Source organism: Vanessa tameamea, chromosome 31 (assembly GCF_037043105.1).
Source record: "Vanessa tameamea isolate UH-Manoa-2023 chromosome 31, ilVanTame1 primary haplotype, whole genome shotgun sequence".
Taxonomy (NCBI): Eukaryota; Metazoa; Arthropoda; class Insecta; order Lepidoptera; family Nymphalidae; genus Vanessa; species Vanessa tameamea.
In genome coordinates this window covers 633,089-651,079 of record NC_087339.1, presented here as the reverse complement: position 1 = coordinate 651,079, position 17,991 = coordinate 633,089, and the positions used below count along the sequence as shown (strand labels likewise).

At 32.3% G+C, this 17,991-nt stretch overlaps 2 protein-coding genes across 3 annotated transcripts in view; both read right to left on the bottom strand.

Annotated features, from left to right (window-relative positions):
- The window catches only part of LOC113392148 (zinc finger protein 175-like), a 479,450-nt gene extending 471,942 nt beyond the window's left edge, over positions 1-7,508 (bottom strand). For both annotated transcript variants that reach the window (XM_064220043.1, XM_064220044.1), the window contains exons 1-2: positions 7,147-7,508; positions 5,519-6,298 (exon numbers count right to left, since the gene is read on the bottom strand). In XM_064220043.1, the coding sequence (XP_064076113.1) occupies positions 5,531-6,298; positions 7,147-7,341 (963 nt within the window). In that variant the 5' untranslated portion in view covers positions 7,342-7,508 and the 3' untranslated portion in view covers positions 5,519-5,530. The remainder of the gene's footprint in view (positions 1-5,518; positions 6,299-7,146) is intronic.
- A 3,817-nt stretch (positions 7,509-11,325) lies between these two features.
- On the bottom strand, positions 11,326-17,652 carry LOC113392147 (4-hydroxybenzoate polyprenyltransferase, mitochondrial). Its single transcript, XM_026628426.2, has 7 exons — positions 17,368-17,652; positions 15,451-15,824; positions 15,054-15,229; positions 14,740-14,887; positions 13,569-13,762; positions 12,139-12,327; positions 11,326-11,707 (listed from the first exon to the last, which is right to left on the bottom strand). Exons 2-7 carry the CDS (start codon positions 15,806-15,808, stop codon positions 11,522-11,524), a joined length of 1,251 nt encoding a protein of 416 aa, XP_026484211.2. The 5' UTR covers positions 15,809-15,824; positions 17,368-17,652; the 3' UTR covers positions 11,326-11,521.
- Positions 17,653-17,991: the final 339 nt, after the last annotated feature.

The following is a 17,991-nucleotide window of genomic DNA, read 5'->3' as shown; positions in this document are numbered from 1 at the left end:
GAGTGATTTGAGAGGAAGGTTTTTGTATATAACACATAGACAATATAGTTAAGTAACACTGATAATTTTAAAAGTTTCTAATGTGATGTCGTAAATTTATAAATTTTTTGCGCTTACATTGTAAACGCTGGCTGAACCCTACTAGATAGATCAAAATAATGTACTACAGAATTGTACACCTCAAAAATGTCTATAAAAAAGTCCGCGATTGTAAATGTCTATCTCTTAAAGATAACCCACAATAAACATTTTTTATCGTTTACTTTTTACGAGAAATAATGGCTTATTTTCGAAGCGATTTTAATCTATACAGCATTAATCCTTATCCAATGAAATACGTTAAATACATTGTTGATTTAATATTGATCTATATGGCCCTTTACAGCATATGGTTTAAATGAATATTTTCGAAGATATTACAGATTTAAAAATTGCGGAACGTAGCTTTTGCGTGAGTAGATACGTATTTAAGCGTTTCTAGATATTTTACGCCTAAGGGGAGAAATAGGGTTAACATTCCGTATACAGGTTAGTCTGGAAGTCTGTAATTTTTGAAGTTAAAAGCTAGAAATTTTATTTTTGGGATACCGATTAAAAATTAGTAGATACGTATTTAAGCGTTTCTTGATATATTACGTTTAAAGGGAAAAAGTAGGGGTTGACATTTCGTATACAGGTTAGTCTGGAAGTCCGTCATTTTTAAGTTAGAAGCATGAAATATTATTTTCGGACTACCGAGTAAAAATGAGTTGATTCGGATTTAAGCGTTTCTGGATATTCTACCCTAAGGGCTGAAATACACACCAATGTGGTATATAAAGAGGTATTACATTAACGTAACATTTGAAGTTAATTTGTAAATATATTCATATTCTACGCGGGCAAATCCGCGGGTAACAGCTAGTTAAGTATAACATTATAATAAACATGTTTATATCGGATTCAAGTACGGTTTCGGATAGATTGTTATATCGGATATCCGATGGTTTCCATAAGGGTTACATTAAGTTCCATAAACGTCCCTGGTTTAGTGATAACACAACGTACTTGTAATAAGCAATAATTTGATATTAACAATTGCCTTAATTTAAACATTAAAGCCTTAAAACGTGTATCTCTATTTATTTATTCCTAACTACTCGTTCAGGCTTCGCTCGGTTAAAATAAGTATCTAAATAAAACGTTTGTTTCGTAATAAATTTAAGAATTAGCTGACAGGACACACGCCGGTCAATCAATCCCAGTCGGCTTGCCCTTTTTATTCAACATCATCACCATATTCAAATCAATTTACAGAAAACCATAATGAAGTAACCCTAAACCTTCAGCGAGAATCAGTCCGTCCACTTAAGAATAACGTACCCAAATCCGTTTGGTAGCTTTTGAGGTTATCACGTTTAGACAGACAGATAGTGGAGGACTTTGTTTTATAATATGTAGTAGTTTTCTGAAAATTTAATTCAGTTAGACTGGCAGATGATACCAGATTGGAAGTGGTCACCAACCCACAGATATTGGTCACGTAAGGAATTTTAACCATTCCCTATATCTCCAATGCGCCAGCAACCTTGGAAACTATGTTTTTATGTCCCTTGCACCAGGCTCAATCATCCTATCCTGAGCCCCTGACAACATTTTTGTCGCAGCCAACGAAGTATATGTTTCAAATTAATGATTTTTATTAAATAAAAGGACATTTGATTTGACGAAATATTATTTCGAATTTACGAAAAGTTAACTAATTCCAGTGTGGGCAGGGCCCGTACCAGGTGGACTGGCGATCTTATGAGGGTCGCGGGAAGTCACTGAATGTGGACCAGCCGCTGTGGAGTTCCTTGCAGGCCTTTTTACAGCAGTGTTCTTTCGGCTGAGATGATGTTGATGAATTCGAATGAAAATGAATTAATTCCATAATCATTTATTGAAAATTTATGTAAAATTGTATGGTTAAACGGGTATATATAGATAGTTTTCAATTAAACGTATACAATTTTAGGAAGATCATGGTCCTTGTGATTTCGTTTGATTCTAATAAATAAGAAATGCTTATGATGGGGTAACCTAGTGATCTTTTGGTCTATTCTTTCATTGTTCAAGAGGACACACTTAAAACACTCTCCCGAAATTCATGTATGTATTATGTATTATATAGTTAGCTTCTTGGTCTAGTCGCTAAATATAAGGCAGCAGAAATGGAGGTACTGGGTTAAAACCTCAGGTCGCGCCATTAAAATATTATTAAGTATATTACTATTGATAATAATAAGCATGATACTTGTTTTATAATTTAAACATTTAGCTAGCTAACATAACATAAGCTGTATAAATATAGCGACTATATGCTATTGTTTCTACTCGGTAACCAAGGCCAAAATAGTCCATCGATAATAAAGAATTAAAAAATTCGACACCAATCAAATTCAATAAAAAAAAAAATGGGGCGATGTTCGCGTGTTTGCAAATATTCGTAATACAATAATGTTTATTATAATTATTCTCGATTAATATTAAATGAATATGATGATATATTTAAAATTAAAACATATTGTAGAAATGTAGATTTGAAGTTTTTAGACATCAATGATGTAATGAGAGACCGTGGAATGATGAAATTACTTTTTTGGAATATGTTAAGCGTTATTCGTAAACATTTAATTTAGCTTGTATTTATGATAAATCTATTTATATAAGAAATTTAATCCTAGATTCAGATAAAATCAAGGATGTAATGTGTATGTTTGCTGTAAACCTACAAAGAATATTATGGAATTAACCTTTGGAAATAAATTGTACATTTGGATTTGAAAGTGGTAAATGCTTTTGAAACTTTTTTAGCTAAAGTACCCATGGAAATCACTTCCCACTTAAAATCATCTACTTTGGAGGACAAATAATTGATAAATGTGGCGTTGAATTTTTATTTACTGCATTAGATATTATAAGGTGTTTAAATGTCTTAACATCTAAAGAACTGATGACTGGGGTATTTCCGTGCACCAAATCAATAGTATTATTTATGATATCCGTATGCAGCCTTAATTTTTAACAAGAGTGTGGCTAAGAGCTTATTTTCTGATTTATGAAAATGTAAAGTACCAATTTTTTAAAGTGATTCGAATAATTACAGGCTTATTTATATACTTTAGAGCCGAGATGGCCTAGTGGTTAGAACGTGCATTGATGATAATTGCGCGTTCAAACCCAGGCAAGCACTACTGATTTTTTATGTGTTTAATTTGTGTTTATAATTCATTTCGTGCTCGACGGTGAAGGAAAACATCGTGAGGAAACCTGCATGTGTTAAAGATATTTGTGATATAGTGTTGTTTGCTGACGATACTTCACTGATTTTTAAGGTAGGCAGGCAAAAACTGCCTATGACGATGTGAACGGTGCGTTATCACAGATACACGAGTGCTTTATAGTAAATAATTTCGTTTTGAATACTCCAAAAACAAATATGTGTAGTTTTTACCCTACCCAATGTTAGAAAGCAAAATTATAATATATCTTTAAATGGTGGCTGTTTGCATCGCTCGCTGACCGTCTCGATCCCACTATTATAACCAGTTTGTATAGCTCACAGCCCGTCTATAGTGGTCACCACACATTGGTAAAGAAGGCATATTATTCGATACAAGATTATATAGATGATAAAAAAAGCGTGGAGTTAATGCTTGTTAACTTCCAGGCAGGAGACATGACATACATATATAATTGTATTTAACTAACATGACTGTATTCTTATATGTTGAAAAAGAGTTTCTTGCCGGTTCTTCTCGGTAGAATCTACATTCCGAACCGATGGTAGCTTTACTTTAAATAGTTTGTTAAATGACGATTCAAAAGTGCATGTAAAAGCCTACTTGAATAAAGTATATTCTGCCACATGTGTATCCACCAATCCGCATTGGAGCAGCGTGGCGGAATATGCTCCAAACCTTCTCCTCAGAAAGAAGAGGAGGCCTTAGCCCAGCAGTGGGAAATTTACAGGCTGTTAATGGTGTATATACTTTCGTCGTTGAGCAAAATATTTGAAAAAATGATGTTAAATCAACTTCTGGTTCACTCTGGTATAAATACAATTTTTCATATTGGACAGTTCGGCTTTGCGAGAGGTCGCTCAACATCTGATGCTGGAATGGCACTATTTAGACATATAAATGATGCTTGCAAAAATCACAGAATGTGAGTGGCGTGTTCTGTGATTTATTCAAAGCATTTGATTGTGTAGAGCACGAAACGATTTTGTACAAGCTAAAACATTACGGTGTTAATGGTAAAGCTCCTGATCTCATTCCTTCATACTTACCGCCATTACACATCATACTAACCACCGCCCATAGACAATGGCGCTATAAGAAATATTAACCATCCCTTGCTTCGCTAATACGCCACCAACCTTGGGAACTAAGATGTTACGTCCCTTGTGCCTGTAGTTACACTGGCTCACTCACCCTTCAAGCCGGAACACAACAATACCAGGTATTGCTGGACAAAGTTCTCATAAATAATGACTAAACTTTTGAACCAAATTTTTGTATATGTTAATTTAAATGTAATTTGATTTGTTAGGCAAACGTTAGAACTAAAGTAAAATGTACAAGAAATTATAAAGCAAAGCAACAAAGGACATTCTATCAATATATATTGCTAAGAATTAATCTAATATATAAAAAAAATACAATTTAAACAACATAGACAATCTTATGATTATCTAAAGACAATTAATTGTCTATGGATAGTGGACTATCGACGAGCAACACTAGTATCGAATATATAAGGTTTGCTACAGCACTTTAATATCATTGTAATGTTTTGCATGAATGTGAGTTTCTTTACACCGAGATTTGTATGTATGGGTTATATATAATACCAACCAATCAAACGGGAGTGAATAGGCTAAAATTATAAAAATAACCAATAAGACTGTAGTATTTCATTTATTATTGTTATATCCGTAATAATGAGTACCAACATAAATTAATCATTAATAACATTAAAACAAATTAAAATTGATTATGACTACCATGATGAATTGTGCATCTCTATCAACATTATAAACTACAATTTGCAATAAATGAATTTAATCATATAAACAATATAGCTATGAAACTTATAATAAAAACTTCTATACAACAGGTCTGGCAACATTATCAATAACAGCTTTATTCATCTAAAAAAAAAATATAGTTTATCTAATTATGCTATATTCTAATTCAGTTCCCATGTCATGCTTCTGCCATTTATATAATAGGTAGGCAGACTTGACGGACGCTTAAATATAAGAGCTGTAATAGATATTAAAAATACCGAACATTGTCAAGTTAAGATGACATAATCTCTTGTGCCAGTAGTTACACTGGCTAACTCACTCTCAAATCGGTACAAATTAATATAAAGTATAGCTTTTTGAGATTACAATGACGAGTAGGTAATACCTATTCATAAAAAAACCCTACTTAGTATATAAAAATTATCTGTATAGTTAGTTATTCCTTTGATATATTTTTTAAACAAATTATATAGTTTATTCATCACCAGCTTTTTGAATACTGTGATCTCCTTTCATTTTGAACACATGATGTTTCAATAGCACTTTATTGTTGAAAACCTCCCCACACCCACAACGATACTCATGCTTAACCATTTCTATACTAGTGTTGTGATCATGTGTTATATGATCACTCATTTGTCGGTAACCAACACATATTTCTCGACACATAACACATATTTTAACTAAGTTACTCAAATACACACCACGGAATATCATTAAGATCTGACCCTTGCCTTCTAATACATCTTCTCGTGGTATAAAGTATTTCTTAACTTTCTTAAACTTTTTAACATCGTTGTTTTTCTTCTTATGATTATCTTTTATATGTTGATTGAAGAGGTATGATTTTTTAGAATTGTAACCACACATATCACATTTAAAATAATGGCCGTGTCTATTTAAATGTTCCTTCAACTCTCGTCTGTTAGGCAACTTTATAAAACAAAGACGGCACGATGATATACTCTGAATGTTATGTGTGTGCGTGTGTAACCAAATCTGTTTACGTTTGAATTTGTCGTGACACTGTGGACACTCTATGATCTCTGTTTTGTAATTGTCACTCCCATGGTACTGTTTTATGTGTACGATGAGGTGTAACTTGTTGAAGAATAACTGACAGCAGTCGTCACAGACAAATATTTCTCGTTCGACTCGATAAGCATTTTCCGAGCTATACAAGTGATCAGTTTTAATGTGTTTCAGCAACTCATCACCATTATCAAACTCTTTGATGCAAATCTGGAAATAAGAAATAATTATTTGCATTATAACACTTGATAGACACACAAAAAATTCTTGAAATATTATTTAACTTAATCATATTAGTGGAGTAATTTGTATATTGTATGAATGCACTTAGCGGTAGGGCTTATGCAAGTTGATATGTTAGGTACCACCCACTCATCAGATATTCTATTGTAAAAGTATTTTTGTTCCAGTTTGAAGGCTGATTGGGCCAGTGTAACTAAAGGCACAAGGAATAGAATGTCTTAGTTTGAAAAGATGGTGGCTGGCAATTGAAGGAATGGTTAATATTTCTTATGTTAACAGTTCTTATGTCTATGGGTAGTAAGGACCTCTTAATATGAGGTAACCAATAAGTTCTACATATATGATAAAAAATAATGAATAATTGTTGTTATGGTACAGGCTCATTAATATACCACTAATTTTTATTTGTCTGTAAAAAATAATATATTGCTAATTCCTTAATAACATTCATTATTAATAACTTATACTATTTGAAATTTTCAATCTTTGATTTGTATAAATCTTCATCATTTTTTTTGCTTAGTTACCTAAATAATATTTTTTATTATTATTATTGATAACATCAAATTTACTTTTCATAATGGTATTGTTGCTAATATAATTACATATTTTTTTTTTTACCAAACAGAAATATAATTATAAGTGATTAATTTCATTAGTAAACTAGTTGAGAAAGTATAAGGCGAATTCAAGAGAGGCAAAGGACTTCTTCCATCCAGCCATTGGTACGAAAAGTATGTTTTCAATTGTAAAGAAACTTTTTCAACAAAAAATGACGCATCATGTCGTGTAGGGTTGTGTAGTTATTTACTTACGCCGCATACATAATCTGCTTCATTCAAAATGCTTTTTAATTCTTTCTTGTGTTTCGCACTTTTGTGAATTTCGACCTCAGTTTCGCTGGACCAACCGCCCTCAGAACAGAATTCACAGCCGTATAATTCATCTCCATTTATGCTAATTGATTCCCTACGATTAATTCTAACTATATCAGATGCTGAGCGGAACATCTTTAAATACTTCGAAGTCTAAAATTGGTGTTTTTGTTTGAATTAAGAAATATGTTACTTTTTCTGTTTTACCATAACTTATAATTATTGTTTTCCATATTCATATTAATAGTTTTTGTTGCCTTATAATTTTATTTACATCGTATGATACGTATGACTAACGTCAACGTCAATCGAATGACTTGTTTGGCGCGGCCATTACAGAATGGATTGGATACTTTGTATAAAATAAATCTTTAAAAGCTAATGCTCTTGTACTTAGGTCGCGTAAAAATGATGTATTGTTAAATACGAATTCTATGAATATCTAATTAAAAATGCACCACATTATAATAACACTATCAAACACTCGAATACTTGTACAAAAATAAAAATCCACCAATAATCCTTCTACAGCAAATTTTTGAAAAACATTGGTTTGTAAAAATAATTTATTGTAAAATATTATATCTATGAATATCTAATTAAAATTGCACCACATTATAATAACACTATCAAACACTCGAATACTTGTACAAAAATAAAAATCTACCAATAATCGATTGACAGCAAATTTTTGAAAAACATTGTTTTGTACATTAAAATGTATTTTTTGATAAATGAAAATTTATGATAAAAAAAAAATCAAATCACTTTATATAGTTATTTTTTAAGTCTATAAAATGTTAGAGCGCTTGCATCTTAAGCGATGATTGCGCGTTCAAGCCCAGACAAGCACCACTGAATTGTCATGTGCATAATTTGTGTATATAATTTATCTCGTACTCGGCGGTGAAGATAAACATCGTGAGGATACCTGCAAATTCTGCCACATTTGTATTCACCAACCCGCATTGGGGCAGCATGGTAGAATTCGCTACAAACCTCAAGGTTGAGCAGGCCCTTTGCCTCTTTAATGAAAATTAAAAAATGCTCCAATATCTTGTTTCACTTAGGCGTAAAATAAACAACAACTTAATATGGCAAGATATTTATTTTAAAACGATTTTAACAATCACAATATTTAATACATTTAGGTATATATTTACACAATATATTTCAACAGCCTTACAGTTTTGTATAGTTACAAAAAAAAACAACATTTGTTTATAAACTTGTTCATATAAAACCTCATTTCTTTCGTATTTACAGGTGTCAGAAATACTTATTAATGCAAACATTAATATTAATATTATTTATTTAATATATACATATTTCGTTATTCTATCCGCTTTTATAAAAAAAAAGTATAATCGATTTCAGTTATTCGTATTGTTACATCATCAATTCCATTGTGACAAAATTTTCCCGCGTAAATTAGTAATGTACCTACGTATACTCTATTCCAACTATAACAGGAAAAAAGCCAAATAAACAATATTTGACAGAAAGTTGACGCGATATCATTCGTGGAGAGCTTGATTACTCAAGGATATTGAATAAAACACCACTCGTTCCCAAGACAAAGACAGTTTATTTACTTGTATTCCTAGTGTTATATAATTTCCTTTGACAAAGGATAGCGTGATTCAGAAACACGAATAAAATCAACCACGACATCTATTGATATATAATAGAAACTAAATATGTTTCAAAATATGGCGTTTTTCCTACTTCCATGTGATATTTTTGACAATTTGATTTAATTCAGACTGCGGATATGGTTGTAAGGTTGATAAATTGAAACAAATAATAAAAATATTTTCCTTATAATAATATATAAATACACGAATCTAGTTCTTTGAAACTAATTGTTTCATTTGAAAATTACTACCTCTAACCTTTCATCCGATTTAATTTTATTCAAAGTACGATAACATTAAACGCATGAAAGATTCGTCTTCTCTCTCTAACTTTTCGGTAATCGTTTTGTGAGAAAGAGATGAAACGAATGTGAAACTGATTTCGATCGAAATCACAAACCATACAATGGTAAGTTAAAGAAAGACAGTGCGACATTTGAAATTTGATGTCAACATCATATTTCATGCAAATATACTAAAATAAAAGCCTACGCAATACTAAAACTATATATTGTTAAAGTCAAACAATTTACACGTGTCCAATGTTTGCTCAACGACGCGCATAATTAGCGCGTTTTATTGAGCAAAAATAGACGTAAAAAAATGTAACGTTAAATATCGATGATTGTTTTGATATATAAAGTATTTGATATTATATGGCTTAAATATCTATTTTTGGAAAATTTTATGTTTACCTACTTGCGCTTTACATGCCCGTTTAATTGAATTAACGTTTGCTCAATACCTTAAATAATTGTATAAAAAAATTATAAAGGATAACCTTGTACTGCTTTCCTTTGACGTATTTTAGCCTAGGGATCACGACATTAAGTCTCGCGAGTTTGCCGATGTCACTGACGTCACCGGTAGCGGATTGATTATACCACAAATTATATAATTATAATTTCTAGAAACTATCTTCAAAAACAAAGTCATTCATACCGTTAAATGTGATACCAGTGACATAATTTATCACATATCGAGCATTCGATGATAAGTTAAATAAACATCGAATAAAATACTACATTATTTAATTTTAGTAATCTAATCTGAAAATATTTTCTACTCTAGTCTAGACTTTTAATAACTTAAACAAAAATACAACCTCACGATTTAGTTAAAAATCGAACATCCTGAAAGGTTAACAGTGAAATAGATAATTTTAAATATAACTAAACTCAATCACAGCCTATTAACTACTCTAGGCTCCTATACAGAAAATGCAACCTTAATGACGATCGAAAGAATTTATAGTAGCTAAGTGTGCAGTACACACACACATTCGGAGAAGTAATGAAGAATAATATAGTGTACGCGTCACGCACACACAAGAGGATAGAGAAAAATTAGCATGTCGGCATAAGAGAGCGTCATGCTGTGCAGTCACGGCATACAATTCGATATTACCCTCGAGGCGCAACAAAAGCTGTTTTTTTTAATTACAAATATCCATCCAACGTACAATTAAATAATAAAAACTGATTATGTTACATAACATGTTTGGGAACACGGTGAAACTAAAAGCTATACATTATTTGATCATTCGCTAAACCTACTACAGATAATAAAAATCAAACAATTTTCATGTGTACAATGTTTGCTCACACTCACGAATAATTTGCGCGTTTTATTAAGCGAAAATACATACTAAACATTTAATGCCGTATCTCGATAATCGTCATTATAAACATATATATATGTGTATTAATTTCACCGTCGAGGTAGTATTTAATTATAACCCGCATCTCAGTAGCTTTAGCCAAACCACATATGTTTAAGAATATATCTTTTGACATATCTTTTGTCATCTAATGACACACTGTCGTTTAAGAATATATCTTTGGTTATTTGAATTAAATCCATTCAAAACAAATATTTTAAACAATCTATATATTAAAATCATAGTAATCCTTGCTCGGAATTTCACAACTATGTGCTAAAATAGATCCCACGTAGTTGGTTGGTTGGTTAAAATGGCTCGGGACGACCACCACCGACACAGAGCTATCTGTAAAGCCATTCACCAGAACACAACAAATGACCATATCTATAAACCTACCGTTAGCATTAATGACCCGACATGACCCGCAGTTCTGACTAATTTTATTACATCTATAAAACTAAATTGAAGTATTTACAAAGTACGTACTTTTAAAACTCAACAAAAGTTGTATAATTTCAGTAGAATGAACCGATTAGATTTGTATTTTACTCAACTACAACGCGAGTATGTAGAATAATGCATTTACTTGAAATTTAGCTAAATTTAGCATGTTATAGACTTTTTAGGGTATATAATATACCATAACAATCTGTAAATCATTGGATTTTATGTAGTTCAAAACATTAACAATTGTCATAAAAACAACATAGTACAGCAAATCCAAGGACGCTAATAACTGCGCAAAACGTATAACTGTGCAAACATATTTTTACACGTTTACGCGAAAATATAATCTACAGTACGTAATATACCAAAACTTATCAAATTATTTTGACGCAAAGATTAACATTATTTCATAAATTAACGAACTAAATAGGTATTCGAATATGTCTAAACATTTTCATATTGTAATGGCAGAAAGCAGCAATATTGCAAACCCTGTTTCCACGATAATATTCCATGATCAATATTCGGTATTATTTTATTTACTGGCAAACAATACTACACCCAAAACTTACGAGCTAAAGAGACAGCTCTTAGTTACACTAACGTCTTCCTTACCACGATTTCTCTCCCTATTTCCTATATATTGGCGATAGCCCCCTCCTAAAATGCCTAAAAGTATAATAAAGCCTACCATTGAGTTTGATTTGAATTTTTTTGAGCAATCATCCGCACTGTCTGGATTTAAGGTGTATATCTGAAAATAAAAAGTCAAAATTGAACAATAACTTAAACTTATTTTGTAAGTTTGATTGTTTTAATGATAGATTAAAAGGTAACGTTGACTACAGGCACAAGGGACGTGACATCTTAGTTCCCGAAACTGGTAGCACTTTAGCGATGTAGGGAATGGTTAATATTTCTTACAGCGCCATTGTCTGTGGGCGGTGGTGACCACCATAAGATGGCCCATTTGCTCGACCGCCTACCTATATCATAAAGAAAAGTTAGAACGCGTTACGCGTTCTAAAAGCTAAACCATTTTGTCTAATAAAGTCATGTATCGGTTTAAATTCTGTCACATGTATATCCACTGACCCACAATGGAGCAACGTAGTGGCGTCAGAATCACCCCCCCCCCCCTCCACCAGAAGGCCCTTTTCTAGTATACTAAAATAATATACACACCTGTCTACCACCATGTGCCGCATACATCGCAAGAGCTACATAATACGGCACCGACATATGGGCAGCCTGGCCTGCCAGTATCAAGCCAGACAGGCTGATTGCCAGAGCTCCGGTTAGAGAAGGTTTCGTGTGCTCGCCGAACGTTAGCGCTGTCGATTTTATACCAAGACGTGCGTCGTCGTGTTTATCCTGAAATTGGTATGACATTTATTAGTGGTTTCTAGTTTATTAACAAAATATTAGTTACCCAAAGTCCTTAACTGTAAACCTGATTGTATGAAAAACTTCATGACAACCGGTTGAGTAGTTACAAATAAACGAACTCACTTTCGAATTAAATGAAGTCAAAATATCATTTATTCAAGTAGACTCGTAAAAGCACTTATGAATCGTCATGTTGGATTTATTGTAAAGCTATCGGTTCGGAAAGTAAACTCTACCGAGAAGAACTGGTAAGAAACTCAGTATTTACTCATTTCCACTATTTTAATAACATAATTATGTCAATACAGTAGAATTCAATTTATATAATCATCAACAATCACTAAGGCCACGCTTTTGAACATTTTTATAGTCTTGTATTAAGCAATATGCCTTGAGACTTAATTTTTTATCTTGACATGAGATTTTAATATTTAAATTAACAGTTACAATATCAAATCAAATCAAAATATACTTTATTCAATTAGGCTTTTACGAGCACTTTTGAATCGTCATTTAACAAACTATTTAAAGTAAAGCTACCACCGGTTCGGAATGTAGATTCTACCGAGAAGAACCGGCAAGAAACTCTTTTTCAACATATAAGAATACAGTCATGTTAGTTAAATACAATTATATATTTATGTCATGTCTCCTGCCTGGAAGTCAACAAGCACTAACTCCACGCTTTTTTATCATCTATATAATCTTGTATCGAATAATATGCCTTCTTTACAAATGTATTTTTTACAAAGACTTGAATCTTTGAAACGGCAAAGTTAAAAATAAAAGTTAAAATTAATTAAGACATTTAAAAATTAAACTAATCCCCATAAATTGACATGTTCTAGATTCGTACTGAAAATAGGTGTTCCACGAGGGTAAATTTTAGGTTCTATTTCATTTTTAGTGCACACAAATGGACGACTTCTTTACATGTATGAAGTATTTGTGATACTATTTACATGTGATATTGAACTTTACAAAGAGTAAAACTTATCATTTATTTTTATGAAACAGGTAGGCAGACTGGCGAATGGACAAAATGGTTGAAAGTGATATAACATTAGTATAACCTTAGATTTCGAGGTTGGTGGTGTACTGGCGATGCAAGATAGTTAATATTAACACATACGAGACCATTGTCCACTTGCGGCGATGTCTTACCAACACTTGCCCCATTTGCAAATCTAACTACCTATTGAATAATTTAAAAAAAAAGGACATACCTGATGCGCGTATATCGTGTCATACAAAACCGTCCACGACAGAGCTGATAGATATAGAGGTATGCACACTTCTGGCTGGATGTATCCCGTAACGGCCGAATAGCCGAGCAAGGCTCCCCAGTTGAAAGTTGCTCCCAAGAAGATTTGGGGGTAATTCGTGAAACGTTTAGCTAAGGGGTAGGTTATGACTAGAACTGGAAAAAAAAAAGAGACACTTAGCGGAAGCTATAGCATTACATAAAACGTTTACATCGAATGAAACGAAGAAAAGGGAGGTTTCGTGACAGCCGATTGGTTACGAAGCGACTTTCGCTATTAAGGAGGAGAGAGAGTTATTTCGGGTTATTCGATATATGGAAGATATTATTCCTGAGTATTGGGAATAAATGATGATCAAATTCATAAAATGATTACTTTGTTATATTTCGAAAGCCAAGATGTAATGTAGATTTTAGACCACATATGAAGCAAGCTTGAACTCCAAGGAAGGACATAGGCTACTTTTTATATCTAAACCTTACGACCCCCTCCCCCTTTAAAATGCGGGTAAAGCCGCAGGCGAAAAACAGTTTTATATAAAGCAACCGACATCGGTAAATGATTTCTGCCATTTTAGCACCACACCTTCTCACCATACATTCCATACTAATATTATAAATGCATGTAAATTATTGGAGCTTCTATAAAACTCCAAACTACCAGGAGAACAACACTGCCTAAAATTAGTCACTATTACTTTTTAACTATGCGGTCTGTGAATTGTTCTACCAGACGGAACATCGGCTTAAGATTAACCATGCCTTACATCGTCAAGGCACCACCATCCACCAAATCTAAGATGTTATGTCTCTTATTCCTGTAGATACCCTTCTAGTAAAAACTGGTAAAAGTAACAAGTAGACCTCCTCTCCCTTTTGAGGAGATCATTGTGCGCCTACTCAACGACGCCGCTCCAATACGTGCCGTTGAAGAGACAGGTGGCAGAATTTTGATTGAAATTGGACACATGAAGGTATTCCCACTATGTTTTCCTTCACCAACCACGAGATGAATTATAAACACAAAATCGAGCACGTGGAAATTCAGCGGTGCTTGAATGAGTTTCAACCTACAATCATTGTACACAAAGTATTACTGTTGCCGATAGAACATGTGATGAGCGGGTACTCACTCATACTCGTCGCTCCCAGGGCCACGCTGTAACAATTCAATTGTAACAACACTCCAAGAGCTAGACCCAATTGTACGGCTAGGAAACCAAAGGCCTGCTTATTTGACAGCGCTCCAGAAACCAGCGGTCTATCTTTCGTTCTTTCCACCTTCAAAATAATTTAAAAAATACTATGTGTGTGCCGTTTTAAGACGATTTTCAGCGACATATTACTTGATCATTAAAATGACTGCCATTACAAAATGGCAGGATAAGTGATATTATATTTATACACATAGCTAATGTAATTGGTGTAAAAATCCACTAATCCTCACCTGTGCGTCCACATCTTTATCCCATAAATCATTAATAGTACACCCAGCTCCCCTCATCAAACCAGCACCGATAAGAAACAGTCCCGCTGTCTCCAAGCTCGTGCTCAAAGGAACTGTACCCGATAAGGAACCTAAGGCTATTGACCACGAACATGGCCAGTATAAGAGATATACACCTGGAATTGATGAAAAAAACAAAGATCTACATATATTAACATTATAATGCTGAATCCTTTGTCTAAATGGGTTGATGCCTAGTACCCCCATTTCAATTGTGGACAAAAATAAAAATAAACAGACCCCCATGGGTGTTGCCTACGTCATAAATATAATCTTAATAGTAATGAGTAATGCAGTTCTTTCACTTTGAAAAGTTAGATATATAAATATTTCTTACCAATCGGCTTATCCCATCTTGCCAGCTTTATATATGGATTTATTTTCTCCTTCCAAGCTAGCCTTAAACTCGCCTCAGCTTCTTTTTCATCTGGCAACACCTTATCTTTAATTTTGTGTATCACAATCTTAGGAGTGGATGTTTCAATTACGACTTTCTGTCTACGTTGATCGCTCTGCGTTGAATGAACTCTCACATTTTTCAATTGAACTCTGTCTGAGTTTCTTTTGTTTTTTAAATATGAATGTCCACATAAACATGACGTTACGTTAATAGATCCGTTTGAATATTGATTTGTTTTTAGCAAAAATGTTTTTATATTTATGACCTTGTAGCTTCTTAAACTGGAGTTGAACATTATTATCTGTTGTAAACTGAAACAAAAAATCATTGTTTAGTTTAATCTCACAGCAGGAGTTCAGATGAACATATTTTTGATTTAAACATTCCATATTATAAGCTCTGCATTATTATGCCCTACAAACAATCCTTGATTAATATATCTTTATGTATAATATAAACCAGCCTACTACTAACTAAAACCAGTGGTTAGAATGCGTGCATCTTAACCGATGATTTCAAATTTTCATCTGCTTAATTTATGTTTATAATTCATTTCGTGCTCGGCGGTGAAGGAAAATATTGTGAGGAAACCTGCATGTGTCTAATTTCAACAAAATTCTGCCACATGTGTTTTCCACCAAACCGCATTGGAGCAGCGTGGTGGAATATGCTCCAAACCTTCTCTTCAAAGAGAGAGGAGGCCTTAGCCCAGCAGTGGGACATTTACAGGCTGTTAATGTAAAATGTATAATATAAACACACCCCAAGCCCCAGCATTGCATGGTTGCCATTAGTAGGGTGTAACCTATTGTACTGAGAAATAATGTAGCATCTTAAAAACTTTTTTTTTTTAATAAATAATATTAATATATAATATGCTTATCTTGGTAGTTACGCACTACTGACTCACAAATTCCCTAACTCTTTGAGGATTTTCACAGAGATTTTAAAAATATTCCACAGAGATTAGGATTAAAAAAAGAACTCTTAGATTTTTCAGGAAAAAATTTTACCAGACAATTCTCAATTTCGAGCATCATATTGAAATCAATATTTATAATTTTATGATTTTATACTTTATAAATATTTATTTTATTATGATTTTTTTTTTTTTAAAGTATAATTTGTTATGTGCTAATAGATAAAAATACATGACCACTTATTTAAAATAATAATTGTGTAATTGTGTTTTCCTTAATCAAATGCAGAGGTATATGAGTTTTACTGTAAATCAGTTCTTTTTTTATATTCAATGTTTGGCAATAATACAACTTATTACAATTAAATGTAAATATTAAAAAAAAAACAAAACGAAATATATACAGTTCTAAGCTTTCAAATTTATTTTGGAGTTGATTGCACTGAACATAATGTATGTTACACAAAAAAAAAAGTTGGGAAAATTCCAGTCATTTTATTTAAATTGTCTGACTCTTTATTGTTTATTTCAAGCCTAAAAATAGCTACATACTTATATGCCCACACAAATATTATAATTTAATAGCAGTAATCCTATAATTATAACACCACTACACCAGACAGTAGTTATGTTTTTAAATAAATGACATTAACAGTTAAATAAATAAGTTAGATTATTTATGTCAAACAAATATATATTTATAAATGTTAGTTTATATAGGTAAGTAATTTTATATAACTAAGTAACCTCAAAAATAGAATAAATAGTAGAATAAGATTAAAAAATACGACCTCATATTACAAATTAAAAATTACATCGATTATATTTTTAAAAGCGGATAGGAAGTGATTCTTTTACGATGTTTTTTTTAAATGAAATAATTTGATATTTCAATGCCAAGATCAAATCCAAAAGTAGTAATAAAACCGACTGACCTTCCTTCTTATGATATAGTTATACGGCTTATCCAATTATTAATTGAAATATTTTTTCCTGATACAAGGTTATGAGCACTGACATTAAAAAAAAATACAACTCAATTAACACTGAAACACATAAGAAGCTAAAACATTAATTGAAAATTAAACGTTCAATTAAATTATGCATTAAATTCACAACAATATTTTATTTTTAATTATTTTCGCTAAAATTCGTTCGGAAAATCGAATGAACCGCGTTATATCAAAGTCATTTGACATAACAATATTGTAACAGAAAGATTATTACAGATGTTATGTCAAAGACCATGGAGTATACAGGTAGGTGAAATATCTTCGTGTATAAAAAAGGTCCCACAAAATTTATCAGTCGCTGCTGAAACAGAGAAACTAAATTAAACAAATGCTTGGTACAATTGTATGAAATAAGAGAGAAAAAGTTAGACCTCCGCGTTTAAAATGAGAAATGAGATCACCCGATGGAAAATGACTATTAACGGCCATCGACATTTGTAACACCAAAAGGCTTGTAGGTTCGTTGCAAGCCTTTTATATACCAAGTAGTATCGGTTCGAGAAAAAGTTAAAGAAAACTGCTTTCAAAGAGTAGTTATCCTAGGGT